Here is a 17857-nt window from a genome sequence, read left to right on the forward strand (position 1 = left end):
TGTTTGTAAGAGTGGCTGATGAGCTGCGTTGAGAGTAGGCTATTAGCACACAGACTTTTAGGGAATTGCTGCAGCTTCACCTGCCACGTGCATCCATATCCCTCTAAACACAGGACACTTTAGGAGATGTGGGGCGGGCTGGGAAAGAGCCCAAAGTAGGGTTAAAGAGGAGGAGAGGTGACAGCAGCAGCGAGGTTGAACGATAGGATTCAAACACATCGGACCATAGGAGAGAGCGGGCTGGACAAATAGACTGACGGAAAGACAGCGGTGTCCTAAAACTTTAAAGTGAAGGAAACCCACTAAGTTACTATTACAAACAGTCTAGTCCTCCAGCAGTCCGAAGTGAGCTCGTGTCAGATGATGGCACCTCAGGTCGTCAGCTCACCCTTCCTGAAGCCATTCTTCCTGAAGACGCCGCTCAGCGTTGGCAGCTCGCGACGCCAGCGACGACACACATTACCCGCTAGCGAGTTCCGAAATCTCACCCCACAGGACGCCATTAGTGTATTTGAGATCGAGAGAGAAGGTAAGATGTTTCTCAGACATGAGTGTGTGGATATATTGGGGTGCTGCTAATAGATATACTAAAATAGAGTGCCATAATAATTTAAATTGCTGTTAAAGAAGGTTGTGCAGTGTCAATAATGTTGTAATTTTAGTTTAAATTTAGTTTTTCAGCAAGTGACAAACACTGAAGGCATTAAGTTATACTCTTAAAACTCTGATGGTTGGGTTTAGTTTACTTTACTGGTTAAAATTTGTGAGCATATGTATAGTAATATAGTGAAAATATTTTACCAACCCAATACTTTTGAACGATGGTGTATGTATGTCATACTAATAAATACATTATTTTTGAATTTGGGAAAAAATTGAATAAAAATGGTTTTGGTTAGCCTGGAAAAAAATAACATTTATTTACAGAACTCTTCATTTTTAAATTGGTGCCCCATAAAATTCTGTAATACACACCAACACACACTTCTTTGTAGAAGAGTTTAATCAAACCAGTACTAAAGTCCTTAAGCACTTCCCAAGTTTTACATATAGAAAACTAGAAGACTGCAGTCAACAAGCCGACTTGATTGCGATAAACCTGCTAATCTGCCGATAAACTGTTGTTTGCATTGGGATGAGGGTTGACTCATCCCTGTATCTCTCCCATCTCTCCCTCTACAGCGTTCGTCTCAGTTTCCGGTGAATGTCCACTCACCCTTGATGAGGTGCTTAGTTTCCTGGGTCAGTGTCCTGAGCTCTCTTTGGGATGGTTTGAAGAGGGTCAGCTGGTGGCCTTCATCATAGGATCTGGCTGGGACAAAGAGAAACTAGGACAGGTGAGAAGTGATTCTCTACTCTGAAAAAATAAATAAAAAAATTATAGTGTAGGATTAACTTTGAAACCATTTTCACTCCAAAATTGCTAGTAAATTTCAAAAATGATTACAATTGCAAGTAGCACATTGAATTAAGGGTGAAATTTGTACTTCTTGTAAATCGTACTTAAATAAACTTGCGAAAAGTTTTTTTTTTTACAGTGTAGTTGTTGAAAAAACATCTATGTGGTTCTTTAAAGAAACCTTGTATCAGTTCATTTGGGATGCGTTTAGATTCTAACCCTCTTTTGACCATCTTATCCAGGAGGCCATGAACACACACGTCCCGGACTCTACCGCGGTACACATCCACGTGTTGTCAGTGCACCGCCATTGTCGACAGCAGGGCAAAGGCTCCATCTTGCTTTGGCGCTACCTGCAGTACCTGCGCTGTCTCCCCGGCCTGCGCAGGGCCCTGCTGGTCTGTGAGGAGTTCCTGGTGCCCTTCTACCAGAAAGCTGGCTTCAAGGAGAAGGGTCACTCGGCCATCAGTGTGGGGGCTATGACCTTCACAGAGATGGAGTATCAGCTCGGAGGCCTGGCTTATGCACGACGAAACAGCGGATGTTAAGTTTCTTTAGCTTACAGCACATCCAATCCTGATAAAGGACATCATGTGTAGATTCTGGACAGCTCTCACCTAGTTAAGGACTCAACGCCCTAATACCGCCTGAGCAAAGAACCAGAGACTTGCCTATGCACTCATTTAAAGAGATTGCACACAGATGTTGGCTGTTCATTTTTCTTTTCTTGTGAACTGCCCAAGATACACTGCACACTTTACTGGTCAAAAAACAGTAGTTGTTTTTAACAATCACCATATTCATCATTTAGTTTGATCAATAAAAAAAAGTTTCTTTCATCTTTAATTACATTTTACATAAATAATATTCTACTTTTACAAAACCATTCAACCACTGAAAAAGTGAATTCAAAATCTTTCTTCTGGAAAATATAACTTTTAATTGAAAATTTGACATAATTTTATTTTTATATAATGTTCCATCCCTTGGATTGCAAGTGGACAGTGAAATGTTGAATACTGTTTTAGAATAAAATCTTCCTAATATATTACTGCATATGTGACAATGTGTTTTGAAATGCAATCTATGTATACAGTGTATGAACTGATGTGAACTTTAATTAGAACATCCATAAACATTCTCTGTGGCATCTTAATCAATAACAAATAAAACATCTAATAACAAAGCTATATTTTGTAATGTGAATTTTATGCACAGTGGTGAGAAAGCATTTCTTTAGGTTTATGGATACATTAAGTTATCCTTGGTACCATCCTAATCATTTAATTTAAAGACGCAATTGTGAGATATGTAGTTGCAGTTATGATAAATAAAGGCAAGTCACTATATATAAACTCACATTGTGAAATATAGTCACAATTGTGAGATATTAAGTCACTGACGAATTATACATTTTGTAATTAAGAAATCATTACTGAGAAATAAGGTCACATCGCCATATACTGACTTGTACTGTGATAAGTAACGTCACGATTATGAGAAAAAAACAGTCGCATTGCAATATATGAAGTCTTAATAAATGGAAACAAGGTCACAATTGTGAGATATTAAGTCGCGCTGTGTTGCAATTATGAGAAATGTTTCCATTGAAAGTTGTGAATTTAACTTGTGTGCAACATCACACAAAAAAGAAATCATATTGAGATGGTGTGCAATGCGATTGGTCCGCTGGTTAGTGCAGTTATCCAATCACATCCTCTGTTGAGGCATGTCGAGGGATTTATTCTGTAAATGTTTCCATCTTGGCGTTTCCATCGAGCATTTTTTATGCAATATCTCAAAATGTGCATTAAAATAGGTGGATGGAAACATAGCTATTGTGATAAAAAGTCGCATTGAGATCTTTTACATTTTTATTTTTTTTTTACTCTGAGGTGGAAATGAGCTTCCATATTTTAGAGCTTGTTTATGGTCGAGTAGACAAGAAAAAACAGACAAACTCCAGAGGTGCAGGTTGTTTTTTAGCTGTATTCTGTGACAAGTGTGTAAATTGGGTAGCTAAAACACTACCCTTTCATAATCAACTATAACTCCATTAGAAGTAACACACAAATAAAAGAATATCATTTGAGTGCTAAACGTGTAACGAAAATATGGCAGTAGTAGGTACATTTATCAAGGCACCGAAGGTACAGTTTTTTTTCGTCCCTGGATTCTGAGGTCGACTAAACAAAGACAAACCTACCCCTGACATGCTAAAACATAAAAAGTACAACAATCAAAATTGGAGAAGACGTGTTCTCCGTTTGGTGTACCAGTGCTTTTATTATGACACTGCCTTCTGAGACTGTAGTGTAAAGATTGTTTTCGGGCGAGGGTGACCCTGTTTTCGTATGATTATCAGACACCCTTCTCAATAGACTACATAAATCTTTAGGGTACGTTAAAAAGTGTTCTTCATTCTCAGAGTCCTAAAATCATAGTCAAAGTGGAGTTCCACATTGCACTTGAGTAAAAAAAAAGCAAAACAAGCATACGTATGTCCATGTTCACAGAAAGGGCTTCATTTGGAAGAGACGAAGTGCAATTTGGGGCTGGCGGATGCACGATTAACGACCAATCAAATCCCTTCGTCCCCGAAGCCCCGCCTCTCCCTCAATGGAGGTGCGCGTTGAGGTCGTACTTCTCACAGAACTTGTCGGTGAAAGGAATGCAGGTGAGCAGCTCGCACCACTCACACTTGATGGGATACACGTAGAAGAGCACCACGAGTCCGGCGAACAGGCCCACGAACACCACCATGAAGATGATGATCTGGCAACGCTTGCGGTACATGTCCAGGCGGCCGAAGCTGATGTAGGGCAGGAAGGCGAAGGAGAGGAAGAAGCCCGAGATGAATCCGCAGATGTGGGCGAAGTTATCGATCCAGGGCAGCAGGCCGAAGGCAAACAGAAAGAGCACCACGCACAGTAGCTTAGTGAAGGCCCGCCACGGCTGAGCCAGAATCTGCCAGCTCTGAATCAGCTCCACAAACAGACAGGCCAGGATGCCAAACTGAGAGCCAGCCGGACCCACCTAGAGAAGCAGCAAAAGAGGGGTCCGGATTAGTGCCATAGATAGATTCAATTCACAATTCATATAGTTTCAAAGCAGCTTTACTGAAAATGCAGTGTCTGTTATTAGAGGTGTTCAAGTACACATACAAATCACGCAGTTAGCTAACAACGTATTCATTTAAAGGAGAAGTTCACTTTTAAAAAAACTTTTGCTGATAATTTACTCACCCCCATGTCATCCAAGATGTCCATGTCTTTCTTTCTTCAGTCGAAAAGAAATTAAGGTTTTTGATGAAAACATTCCAGGATTTTTCCCCATATTATGGATTCCAATGGGACCCAAACGGTTCAAGGTCCAAATGACAGTTTCAGTGCAGCTGCAAAGGGCTTTAAACGATACCAGACGATGAATAAGGGTCTTATCTAGCGAAACGATCGGTCATTTCAAATATAAATAAAAAAGTTTAAGTTTTATAAGCACAAATGTTCGCCTTGCTCTGTTCTGTGATGCGTGTTCGTGACGTCACGTAATACGCAATTACGTTGAAAAGGTCAAGTTTGAAAAATGTTCTTTTTGGCTTTTTAATATTAAAGCAACTAGGATACGCACACGAATGGGCATTTTAAACGATAAACTGACACAAATACATTTTAAAATGTGTATATGGTCCTCCTCCCGCACATTTGTAAACACATCAAACTTGACCTTTTCAACGTAATTGCGTATTACGTGACGTCACGAACACGCATCACAGAACAGAGCAAGGCGAACATTTGTGCTTATAAAACTTAAACTTTTTTATTTATTTTTGAAATGACCGATCGTTTCGATAGATAAGACCCTTATTCATCGTCTGGTATCGTTTAAAGCCCTTTGCAGCTGCACTGAAACTGTCATTTGGACCTTGAACCGTTTGGGTCCCATTAGAATCCATAATATGGGGAAAAATCCTGGAATGTTTTCATCAAAAACCTTAATTTCTTTTCGACTGAAGAAAGAAAGACATGGACATCTTGGATGACATGGGGGTGAGTAAATTATCAGCAAAAGTTTTTTTAAAAGTGAACTTCTCCTTTAAGGCAGAAACAAGCTCATTTAAGTTCCACCAAGATTGTGCCGGTTCTCTTCCTAAACTCGGGTCTGCGAATTTAGTGGTGGTTAGTGAGGGAACTGCAGGGGGTTTGTGAGTTCAACGAAAAGCTAATAATTCAGTCATAAAAATGTAGTTACAATAAAAATACAGAGCCACACACATGATATTAAAAAAAATATATATATATATATTTTGCAGATAATAAACTTTCATGATGATGAAGAACTGCAATGTCACACGAGTGTATCCAAGGCATGAGCTGTACAGGTTCCACCCAATTTGCATTTAAAGATACAAAAACAGCATGTTTTTTCTTCCAATCAAAACCGGGCATTTACAACATGGTATAATAATTTATCTGTGGGGTATTTTGATCTGAAACTTCACAGACACATTCTGGGGACACCTGAGACTTATAATACATATCGTAAAAAGGGGCATAATAGGTCCCCTTTAAATCAAAACAAGGGAATGAATTAGTACAACATGGCCACAAATAACTAAAATGAGGGAAATAATGAGTAAATCACGCCATGACTCACTAAAATGAATGAAATGAATACATTCATAATTCGTGGGAACGAATTCTTAATTTGGGGCGACAATGACATATTGCATGTCGTGCGGGGCTCCTAATAAAAACAATAAAACATTTTAATATTTGATTTGTTTACTTGCACATCATGTGACTAAAAGAACTATAGAAATGAGAATGTGCTGTTAAATCATTGAAATATTTAATTAAAATCTCAAGGGTTACTTCAACAAAAAAAGTTTGGGAATCCTCATCTTAGATGGAGCCCCCAAACAGTTTTTAAGAACATATTTAACATCCATAGGAATTTTGTAGTAATGCAAGAAGTTATTTTAATATATGGGTCAATGATAAATAAGAGCGTTCATGATAAGGAATAGGAAAAATCTAGTTTAAAACATGTACAAAGTTCTTAGAAATACACTCTTTATTCATATGTTTTTAAAAAATTACCATTTTTGGAAAAAAAAATCTATTTAACTGTATAGATTTTTTGTCTTTATACATTTTTATTTTGAAATTTTAAAACATGCCTATCATAGAAAAGGTGTATTTAAGTCATTGTATGTATAAATTGCATTTTAAAGTATTTTAAATAAATTACTAGAGCCAGGCAAAAAATGAGTGTCACTTCACTGTTTAATAAATAACATTAATCTGAAAACAGTATATTTATAAAGGAAAATGATTTTAAACGGATGAAAACTAAGACAGCTAGAGCCACAACATACATCGGATGTCCGTCAACTGGAGCGTTTCCAGTTTCCAGCGCACCCTGTCGGTGTAAAAGAGGCAAGAGGGGCTCACCTCAGCCCTGTAGGGGAGGAAGATGGCACTAGCCAGGTTTCCTGTGATGCCACTCAGGATATAGATGATAGATATTCGTACCCATCCGGCCAACTTCTCTAGATCTCGAAGGATTGTCATCTGAAAACATACCGACACCAGGCAATGCAGAATCCTGTTTTTAACAGATGGGGACAAAGAGAACGTTTCAAGCATGTTGTTTAAAAGCTGCCATGACATCTTTATGGATTTAAATGCATATTCATCATTCCCAATACACCACAATGTTCTGAAATGGCTCCAGTGGGTATAAACATTCCCCTCATTTAAGTTATGATCCATCTGACTCTAAATTATGTCCAAGCAATCCACTGCCTATGTCATAATTACACTTCTGTCAGCTGTCTCATAAAATGTGGCAAAGGCATGTCACAACAAGAGTCCCCGCACATGTTATTATGAAAGATGCTTCATTGCAATCACTGGCCACATATATGAACAAATATGCAACAGGCGATCCAACTTCAGCAGGTTCAAGGACGTCTGAGAGTGAGAGTGATGTTCAAGGTGTTTGACAGAGGCACGTGCAGGAGCGTTAATCTGAGCCTTCTTAAGAAAGGCAAAGAGCCAAAGTGCAGCTCAGTGAAGCACTCTCTTTGATTACTACTACAGATCACGCCACGCTCAATAGCGCCAGCTCTTCCAAGTGTCAGCTGTTTCTTAAAGCAGATAATCTGATCGTGTGTCAGCTTTTCGAAGCATTTGAAATATACTGCAGTGCAGCATGGGACACGGGGCGTATGGGTAAACGGTTCCACCACGTGTGCATAGTTAAAACCCAGAGGAATTTTATTATCGCTTGTGGGTTGAAGATTTAAGAAGAGGTCTCGGCAGTGTTTCGTTTGAGTATGAACTCGGTAGGAAAATAAACAGACACTCAAGAGACAATTGTTGAAATACAGTAAGAGTGAGAGTAGAGCTGAAAAATGAATAGTAATTTAGTCTGGGAGGATTTTGATGAGACATTATTGAGTCAATACTGAAATATCTGCCATTGCAGACACTGGTATTCTGCCAGTCTGAGCACATTTTCAGACATTAATATCTAATATTTGGAAACTCTTGTGTTTTAACCTGTAATAGTTTGCTTTTTAATTTCGCTCATGGAGTGAAAACATGTTTTGTTTGCAGATTTTTGTCTGTTATAGGCAATGTTGCACATTTCGTGTTGTTCTTGGCCTGAACAGATCTTTCATTTACATTGTTTCACTTTTTTTGTTTAGCTGTTGGTGTGACCAAGTCTGTTACCACATTTGTCTGTGACATTTTGCTTTTCCGTTTGAATTTCGTCTGCAATATTTCACTCTATTGTTTTTCTCATGGGATGAACAGACCATTCGTCTGCAATTAGTTTAGGTTTCCTGAGTTTTTGTTGAGTGTGAACAGTCACTCACCCAGCATGCAGGAACAGTGAGAGCCAGAGACGGTAGAACTGATCTGGGACCTCCGGGTTCAAGAAAGGAAGAAGGCCACACACATCATCCATACAGTGAACCTGGCAGGGACAGATTAGTGCGTTTCTTTAGATTATAAAAAAGAAAAACACCCCCAAACACTGCCAATAATAAATTCAATTGCATTTCCAAGCTTAAGATTAGACATTAGACCGTATTTAACACACTTTTAGCACAAAGTCTTAAGTTAAAACCCTGGAAGCTGGCACAAGCTTCAGACCCGGGCAATCACAGTGTGCCCTTTCAGATGACAACAGATTTTGCCATTGCAGAGGAGATTAGCATGGCAACCTTCATTGTGATTACAGAGCACTTAGCAGAGGGTAGATTTATCTTCCGTTCTTATTCACGCCACCTCATTAGTCTAGTGGGTGAGTACTGACAACTTTTAGGGCTGAGAGCTTTACACTCATTTGCGACCTGAAGTTTGGGGTCAGTAAGGTTTTAAAAAAAGTATACTTTTACTCAGAAAGGATGCATTAAACTGATCAAAAGTTACAGTTAAGGCATTTGTAATGTTACAAAAGGTGTGTTTTTCAAATAAATGCCGTTTATTTTATTACCATTTTATACAAAGCCATTAACAGTCGTGCTTCAGTGTCACTTGTAGCACATCTTTGCCTTATTTCTGTGCTTCTCTGGTTTAGTGTGCTTACTTGTGAGCAGAGGGTTGCCTCCTCGTGGAAGAATCCTTTCATGAAGTCACAGTACTCCCTTGATGTGATTTCACACCTGCAAAACAACACACAAGATATTTAGAAAGCGCACAAAACTGTATATTCATGCCCACTAAACAAGTGCATGTGAAATGTCTCAGTATTGATCAATTGTAACTAGCGAGTAATAGCAGATTTCCTCACCTCCCTTTAGTGCCGATGCAACAGGGCCGGCCGGTGATAGTACAGTCGATATGAGGCAGATTGGTGTGGTTCCCAGAATTATATTTGGTGCAGATCTGGAATACATATCTATATTAGGACAAAGTATCTAATCGACCACAGGTAATACTATAGTTCTTTCATATATTTACCATTCTTGATGCAATACTTACTGGCCATTTGGTGATGTCATCAGGCCACTCATGAGGAGATACAGAGGCCGGCTCTGTACACGTCCTGCCAAAAACACAGTAAGATCTTGTGTTTGAAATGTCTCTGTGAAAATTGTACATTGAAGTATTGAGTGAAGTCGTATTCCCTCACCTGGGGTCCTGATGACACACAGAGCCATACTGCCGGTTTTTCAACTCCAGCTGAGGGGTGCTGGGATGCTGAGGCCATTTTACCCATACAGCCAAAGTGCTCTGAAACATAAAGAAAGGGATGTCAATGACCCGACAGCTTCTCATTCATAGCCTTGAGAGTCCACGGCTCCTGTACTTACAGAGCATTCCTCCTCTAAGGTCTGCAGACAGCCTGAGCGGTCGTTGCGCACACAGCAAGCCGAATGTCGCTCCATATCCCGCTTTTTTTTAATCAGTTCATGTACCTGGTGGTCCCGTCGCATACAAGGTGAGAATTTGGCTCCCAGGTGGATCAAGGCCTCCTGTTGAGAAGCGGACAATGACGATGACTTGTCTTATGATACTATTTTATTCAGTTGTTCAGTAGGAAAACATTCAATAACTGATCGCTGCTTATGAAATACAATTTCAACATAGTCAGAGTTTCACTTTTGAGATTGGAGGGGAATAGAAGCCGCATCTGAAGTGCCATACACTACCGATCAAAAGTTTGGGGTCGGTAAGAGTTTAGTTCACTTCTTCTTGAGTCTCTCCATCTTTGTCTGACTCCGGTTTGAACATAAAAGCCTAAAGGTTTTTGAAATTTTCAGTGCATGTCTGTGTGAGGTAAAAAGAACACGAGCTCTTGAAGCTCCACCCACTGTACCGGGACCAGGAGCTCATTTGCATTTAAAGGGACACACACAAAAACGGTGCGTTTTCGCTCACTCTCAAAAAGTGACAATTTTAATAACATGCTATTTAAAAATATCTGTGGGGTATTTTGAGCTAAAACTTCACATACACACTCTGGGGACATCAAAGACTCATTTTACATCTTGTGAAAAGGGCGTTATACCACCCCTTTAATAATTGATTATCTTTACAGAGGAGCTGAATCAACACTGAACTAACTTCAGCTGAACAATGACACTATTTTCATATAGAGCTGCTGTACAGCCAAAATTAACTGTTTGCATAATTAATCTGTACTGGATAAAGTGCTATATAAATAAAGGTGACTTGACTTTTTAATGCAAATCATAAATGTATTTACACAGAAATCGCAATCATGTGAAATCTAATGACAAGCTTGAAAGTTGATTGCTGAAACTTGCACATGTTGTGCCATGAGACATGCAGTGTTTTAGACAGTACTTTAAATCAGAATTGAATCATAACTAACTAACTAACTAACTAACCAAGTGTCATGAAACCCTTCCCTGTTTTAGCCTGGTCGTTCACACCTCAGAGTTGAAAAAGTCTCAAGAAATGGGTGTGTAAAGCTGTGGAAAAGTGGGAGAGTAGAAGGTGGGAAAAGGGGAGACAACAACGGATAAAACACAGACTTGCAATACACTCATTATACAGACACATGAATATTAAAATATGACCACGGAGAAAAACAAACAAACAGAGTTGAGGGCACCTTGATGCATTTTAAACATATAACCCAATATGACTACAAACTCCCAAAACTGAGAGCCTGTAATGCGATCTCATGCATACTACGGCGCAGTGATTTGATTGAACAAGCTCTTTCTCATGAATAAATGCAGCGAAGCTCTCAGAACCGGATGACGTAGATTCCACCTTCGTGACACTGCTTCGACTTTGCTTTTCAACCCGGAAGAACGAAATTGCTCTTAAAAACTCAAAAATAACCAATTTCCACTTATTGATCAAATTTATGAGTGTGTAAATATAGGTATTTTTATTAGTGAGTTTTAGTGTTTTTAGTGATGTACATATCTGTTCACATCTAAAAAAAAATGTGTTTTGGGGTTTCATGACCCTTTAAAAAAAATTTTTTTTTAAAACTCACCGAACTTGGTCCAATCCAAAAGTTCTCTTGCTGCACGAATTTGACGTTTTCATAAACACCTTTATTTCTTAGGACCTTTATGAGAGAAAAACAAAATGTGTTTACAAACACCAGATGGTCAGAAACAGGAATAGAGCATCAGAAATGCAGGATATTTTGAAAGTGCAGCAGCACTCACAGAATCTACGGTTTCATGCTGGGAGAAGCCCACTGGTGCAATGCCATAAATACACACTGCCAAAATGGTGATGAGTATGTGAACGAACGTTATCCAATATGTAAAGAAAGGCCTGAGAAACAGAACAGAAAACACAGCCTCACATTATAAGCATCTCCGAAAATCTTAAAGAAGTTTTAGGGATTTAATTAAGTTTGCAAACCTGTGGTCATCCATGTCCTCTATTTGTTGTTTCACGTAGCTGTCGATACGCTTGCGATATGTTCGATTGGTCAGCTTTCCCACCATGCCCAATCCATACGGCCTTTTTTCTCTTGCAAAGAGCTTTTTGACTGGCACGGCTATGCGTTGGCCTCTCCGCTGACCGTTCACACTCACTACCTCCTGCCTCAGTCTGACTTTAGGGGGGACTGGCGTTCCCTCCTTAACTTTTCGCCAGCCGCGCTCTAAAGGCCTGTTTGAAGAACGAGGATAGAATGATAAAGCATATATATAGTCATAGAACAATGTCTAAGCTAGATAAATCATTATTATGTCAATAAATAATCATCCTTTTTCAAATATTTCTGGATATGATTTTATACTTTTTTTCCAGCAAAATATCTAAATCATATTTAATGTTTCTTAAACATTATATTTAATTATATTTTCAAAAATATTTTGAATTATTGAAATATTGAATACATGTAAGATATGCTGCTACTGCTGCAAGAATAGAATACATCTCATAGCAGATCTAGGCAGGTTGAGCTGGGGGAGGTGGAGGGTTTCAAAGGACTCTGGACTAGCCTCCAGAGAACACTTCAAATGTTGAGTAAGAAATCTCATTGGCTGCTGAATTAGCAGAAGCCAATCAGCTTGTGCCATGCAGTAATGGTGTTATTGCTTGCAGATTGCAGTGAAAATGACCTATCAGTCAGTGCCATCTAGAGTTTCACCAGAATTTTAAACAGAAATTCTCTGCAGCTAACATTTTCTATTATCAAATATTTTATAGTATCAAAGCACAATTACTGTGACAGGTAATATGGTGTTGTGAAGCTCACAGCATTAAGTGACTCCTCTCTAACTCGCTTTTTTCCAGTGCGCTGCCTGTTAGCTCCGACTCATCCAGCTGTTTGCTGTCCACATCCTTCATGGTGGAGTCTGATGGAGACTCAAACACCTCATCGTGAAAAGTGGACATCTCCTCCTGCATCATGGCATCCTGAAGCCCGACAGACAGTAAGCATACATATCGGGAAAAAGTCTCCCAAAAGCAAATGTATGTGTGATGTGTTTCGGTGGGATTATCCTACCCTAGCAAAGAACGATGTGTCCAGTTCATCTGGGAAGTCCACAACATCTTCTTCAATAAAGCTAGCAGGTGTGAAGCTGCGCCTGTGAGCTCGTTTTAGCGTGCCTTCGCGCAGCGAGCGACCCTTAAAATACAAAAACACAGATAAACCACACTTTATCAATCAGCATGGCATACTAAGCAGAATAAAAAGTATTTACTAAGTAAATAGATGATAAATAATTCAAAGAGACTGTGTTGCGAGACCATTGACCTGTATACCAGCTCGGTCTCTGATATCTGATGTTTTGCTTCATGTTATTGGTCATTTTTAAAGATTGAATGTGCCCGTTTGATTTATCTGATGTGTCTTTTAAAGAACCTCAGATGACCCTACGCTAAGCCGCACCTTACAAATGCTACTGACCAATCCTACTTTAGCAGCTGTTCCCATTTGACATTATCAAACAAGCTTCTTCTCTGATTTAATGTAGGTCTGTGAAGTATCTGAAGTATCAATTATCACAAAATACAGTAAAACTTTGTTCCCGGGTCACTTATAATAGTGATCCAAGAAGCTCAAACAGGATACAAGCATTTTCCCCAAAATAATATTTCATTTGATATAAATCTTGTGAAAGTTATGGTGTGGACTATGTGTAAACACCTACATTTGCTCCAATGTAAACAGACAGATATATTAGCCAGACCAATTAATCAGTATAATCATTGACCACTGAAAAAACACTGTAAATAAATGTTAGTAATTGGCAGTCATTTAATTTGAACATTGATTCATATCATCATAGTGTTGATAGTACCATTTCTGTTCATTAACATCAGCTATATCAGCTTAAAATAATGGATCTCATTGACTAACCATATGTACGCACAAATTTGTGTGTGAAATCAACGTTTTTGCAAACAAATCATGATTTATCAATAACTTAAGTACTAAAACGTATTCTAAATTCACGGGGGGAAAAATGTAGGAACAACTGAAACCACACATACACAAAAGTCACATACTCTAGATGGCCTCATAATTGTGTTAAGATGACATTTTATAAACAGATATTTCATCATTTAAAGTGAGAGAGTAAGAAAAACTGTTATAGCTCCAGTTAGCGCTTTATGCAATACAGACTGTATAAAGCGCTATATAAATGATTCATTTCAGCTGTACAGCATCTCTAAATGAAAACAGTGTCATTGTTCAGCTGAAGTCAATTCAGTGTTGACTCATTTCCGTTGAAAAGATCATCAGTTATTAAATTAGTTCATTTCATCTATAAAGCAGCTCTGCAGAAAACAGTGATGTCATCATCCAGCTCAGTTCAGTTTTCATTCAATAGTATCAGTGACTATAAGGCATGAAGATATTATAACCATTAACATCATGATTTTCTGTAAAGTTGCTTTAAAACAATGTGTAATACAGTCAAACCAAAAATTTTGACATTTGACTTGACTTGACACTATAAGACCAAAACCTGGTGCATTATTTCCAGAAAAGTTCCAAAATCATTCCCAATGTACAAATTCAACTGAAATAAAGGGTATAACGGTCATGTATGCAGCTGTGGGTCATGTGCTCACCTTGACCAGAGCTGCTGCCGCCCTGAAGCTCATCTTGGCCACGGACTCGCGCTTGCGTCTGCGTGGGATGCGGTTCAGGCCTGAGCGTGAGCTGGTGAAGGAGCACAGGGACGCAGCGCCGGGGGTGATGGGAGTTTGAGGCACACTGTAGCCATCTACTTCCTCGACCATGCGAAACGCACGTCCTCTTGCCAGTGGGTCCACAATCTGAACAAAAAAAGTGCATCATTAAAAAAAGGAGGAACAGGTGCACATTCAGTCCTGTTCCAGTGATGACTCCTGGTACTGTACCTTCTGCATGCCATGCTGAGATGAGGGTACGTATAGAGGTGGAGGGGTTTCCGTGCTGGTCAGGGAGATGTTGTCCTGGCTGGGCAGCTCCATCTCACGGATCACCTGCGGTTTCAGCTTGCCGTAGCGCAGGCTGCAGTGTCGCAGGCTCTTCCTCTGCCATTTCTGCGTGGCGTCGCCGTCCTTACTGACCCCGAACCAGTCCGCCGTACCCCTGAGAGCGATCGACACAACCCGTTCAGCCTGAGCTCACTCATCCAGAGATCACATGACATCCCTGACTCTCTTGAATTTCCCTGTATGCTAACATGTTCTTGCACAATAACTGGACACTGCAATGGTAGTTTCCACAAACGTGTGACACACTGTCTCCTCCCGGTTGTGTACAAATGAGATCAAGGGTGAGGTAACTGTAACAAACTTCTAAGGAAATAGTGATGGGACATGCCCAGGCATGCTTCACAGTAAAGCTACTGGCATTGGCTAAAATCCTGTCACAAAAACGAAACCAAACGCACACACACAGAGAATCATTAGGCTGGTGTCCATCCCTCTGCACAGCTGCTTGGCTTGGGAAACATCCGCCTCGTAATGTCAAGAGGCTGACATGTTTTTCAAGTTCACATATGACTCATGTTTCAGTCAAAAAGATAAATTGATATAAACCAGTGTAAAATAAATACACAATGCTCAGCTGTCCAGCCTCACCCACAAAAATAATCACATTTTATTAAACAACCCCCATACCAAAACAGTAAAAACTCTGGTGGTCCATTACAAAAAGGCTCCATGGCCAAAATAGTCATAGTTAATACAGTTATTTTAATAAGAATCCATGTGATCGGGAATTACATGTGACTGTAAAAAGATTTCCCCTTATGCAGATTTTGGTCACACAGATTTGGAGCGCTGACTAACAGAAAGCTGTGACTTCTGTGTGAGTTGTACCTCATACATTTCTATTGATAATAGACAATGGACTTTTTTGCTGGTGTAATTTTGTCAAAAATTTCGCTAATGTGCCCACATCTTAAGTCTAAGGGATTTGGGGTGTTTACAAAAAAATGATGAAAAGTTTTTGCTTTGTGTTTTTCACGGACAGACGACAACGTCGTCAAAACGATCCCCGTTCACAGGAATCCATGATAATGACTAAAAACGCTGTATTATTCATGCCTGGCCAGTAGTTAGTGTATGGCGATGTCACTAAAGAAACACTTACGTGCCTATAGACTGAACATGTTATACGCTTGCTCGTGATGTCACCTTTTTTACAAATTCGCGTTTTTGTAGTTTACACAGAGACAATAACAGTTTCGTTTCCAAAAACTTGCACTTTGAAAAAGCTTGCATTTTCAGGCCCCCAAAGCGCCGCTGTCGTGTAAATGAATGGCCAAAATACATAAAAAGTGTTCAGGTTTTCGTTGAAAACGGTGTCATGTAAACGGCCCCTTAGTTGCCAGTTTTATGGAAATTGTTCAGTTGCTTAGAAAAGTGTTACTTTTCTTTCTCTCCACAATCTGCAGGATAAGTTACACCACTCACAGCTACTTTCCTGTCGACTTTATATACAGTATTGTACTGTAAATAAAGCAAAGAAATAAAATAAGTTAGTAATAAGGTTAGGCCTTCAAAACAAAAAGTATGAATTACTAATAAATTAAAATAGGACCTCCTTCAAACAGTGACAGGATCTCTTTTTCATTATGTTTTGGTTCATGTTTCATGACAGTGGTGGCTGAGATCAGTTTTTATAGTAGTAAATAACCATGTTAGTTTTTGAAACTATGGTTATCAGCCAACATTTTTGTAAGTGGTGTGTTTGAGATTTGAGTGCAGACCAACAATAAGCTGCTAAGGACTGGAGTATGTATGATGTGTGATGAAAATAATTATTTTCATTTGTATTTGTCATTTGTATGTGTGATTGTCTGATAATATTTGTATAAGCGTTGTTTTATTGTTAAAATAAAATAAAATATGAATATTAAATGAAAAACAAACTTAGAAAATTTGAAATTATGTCTTTGCAAGAAACTGAAATAAATAAGCTGAAGTACTTAAATTTCTAAAATTAAAGTTAAATATAAATTCTATATTTATGAAAAGCACATAAAAAAAATTACTAAAACTTCAACCTAAATTAAAATTAAAGTGAAAATTGAACATATAAAAATTAAAAGCTAATTAAAAATATGAATAAATACTATAATAGAATATAACCATTCTAGATGAGATTCCCATTGCTGTTCAGCGCACACAACATGTGTGGCTATAAAACTCTGGATCGGCACCCCACAGAGAGATCTAATCTAATCTTTCTGACTCACCGAGGCAATAAACATGACTCAAATTCTGGCTTATTATGTTTCATCTGAAAGACAACAAATACAGCCTGCCAGTCTGGGCACAGTGTCAAACTGTGCAAAACAACTAAAGATGAATGTGTCGTTCGAGCTCATACATTGGAATGTTTTCAGCTCAGTTTAGAAGAATGGCAACAATGCACCATGTTTGAAATCATAACGGTTAGAGACAGTGAGCATGTCATGATAAGAATCCTTATTTGCCCCTATCAACAGACTGAAGTTATGCATGGCATGACATGTGCTGAGAATCCAAACATGTGAAACAGAAAACCACAAAATCCTCACTACTTAAACATCCACTGAGGGAGAACGCAAAGGGAACATATTTGACAGAAAGATCCTAGGGTCAAACCTCACAATGGATGACCAAGGAGCATTTCTTATTATTATTTATCAATGTTGAAAAAAGTTGTGCTGCTTTGTGGAAACCCTGATCATTTTTTCCAGGTTTCTATGATGAAGAGATGGTTCAAAAGAACAGCTTTTATTTAGACATTTTAAACATTATAAATGTCTTTACTGTCAGTTTTGATCAATTTAATGTAATATTCTTTGGTATCAAATTAATTTCCATCACTTTTCCATAACTTTTGTGATTACTGAACTGAATGCACAAACAGCTTATTCATAACTAGAAAACTGTAGATTCACTATAGAAATTTCCATTACGTTTCCACTGTAACATACAGCCTGCGTTTCAGTTTAGTGTTCATGGACTTTTAGGGGCCATTTACACGGTACCATTTCCAACA

At 38.8% G+C, this 17857-nt stretch overlaps 3 protein-coding genes across 5 annotated transcripts in view; 1 reads left to right on the forward strand and 2 right to left on the reverse strand.

Annotated features, from left to right (window-relative positions):
• Positions 1-17857, reverse strand: part of LOC311304609 (vascular cell adhesion protein 1) — a 660847-nt gene that overhangs the window by 177760 nt on the left and 465230 nt on the right. The gene's annotated exons all lie outside the window — the stretch shown is intronic.
• aanat2 (arylalkylamine N-acetyltransferase 2) lies at positions 149-2588 on the forward strand. The gene is made up of 3 exons (XM_084419207.1): positions 149-529; positions 1183-1337; positions 1642-2588. Exons 1-3 carry the CDS (start codon positions 361-363, stop codon positions 1945-1947), a joined length of 630 nt encoding a protein of 209 aa, XP_084275333.1. The 5' UTR covers positions 149-360; the 3' UTR covers positions 1948-2588.
• The window catches only part of rhbdf1a (rhomboid 5 homolog 1a), a 46678-nt gene continuing 32189 nt past the window's right edge, over positions 3369-17857 (reverse strand). For all 3 annotated transcript variants that reach the window (XM_084419185.1, XM_084419184.1, XM_084419186.1), the window contains 15 exons: positions 14737-14950; positions 14446-14652; positions 12869-12991; positions 12617-12777; positions 11773-12024; positions 11571-11682; positions 11393-11467; positions 9729-9890; positions 9548-9648; positions 9397-9460; positions 9206-9300; positions 9002-9077; positions 8286-8386; positions 6853-7006; positions 3369-4435 (listed from right to left, as the gene is read on the reverse strand). In XM_084419185.1, the coding sequence (XP_084275311.1) occupies positions 4016-4435; positions 6853-7006; positions 8286-8386; positions 9002-9077; positions 9206-9300; positions 9397-9460; positions 9548-9648; positions 9729-9890; positions 11393-11467; positions 11571-11682; positions 11773-12024; positions 12617-12777; positions 12869-12991; positions 14446-14652; positions 14737-14950 (2317 nt within the window). In that variant the 3' untranslated portion in view covers positions 3369-4015. The remainder of the gene's footprint in view (positions 4436-6852; positions 7007-8285; positions 8387-9001; positions 9078-9205; positions 9301-9396; positions 9461-9547; positions 9649-9728; positions 9891-11392; positions 11468-11570; positions 11683-11772; positions 12025-12616; positions 12778-12868; positions 12992-14445; positions 14653-14736; positions 14951-17857) is intronic.

This window comes from Rutilus rutilus (genome assembly GCF_951802725.1).
Source record: "Rutilus rutilus genome assembly, chromosome: 1".
NCBI lineage: Eukaryota > Metazoa > Chordata > Actinopteri > Cypriniformes > Leuciscidae > Rutilus > Rutilus rutilus.

Coding starts and splice junctions, on each gene's coding strand:
- aanat2 (XM_084419207.1), top strand. CDS start 361: ATGATGGCACCTCAGGTCGTCAGCTCACCCTTCCTGAAGCCATTCTTC. Junction 530..1,182: donor ATTTGAGATCGAGAGAGAAG/GTAAGATGTTTC, acceptor CTCCCTCTACAG/CGTTCGTCTCAGTTTCCGGT. Junction 1,338..1,641: donor ACAAAGAGAAACTAGGACAG/GTGAGAAGTGAT, acceptor CATCTTATCCAG/GAGGCCATGAACACACACGT.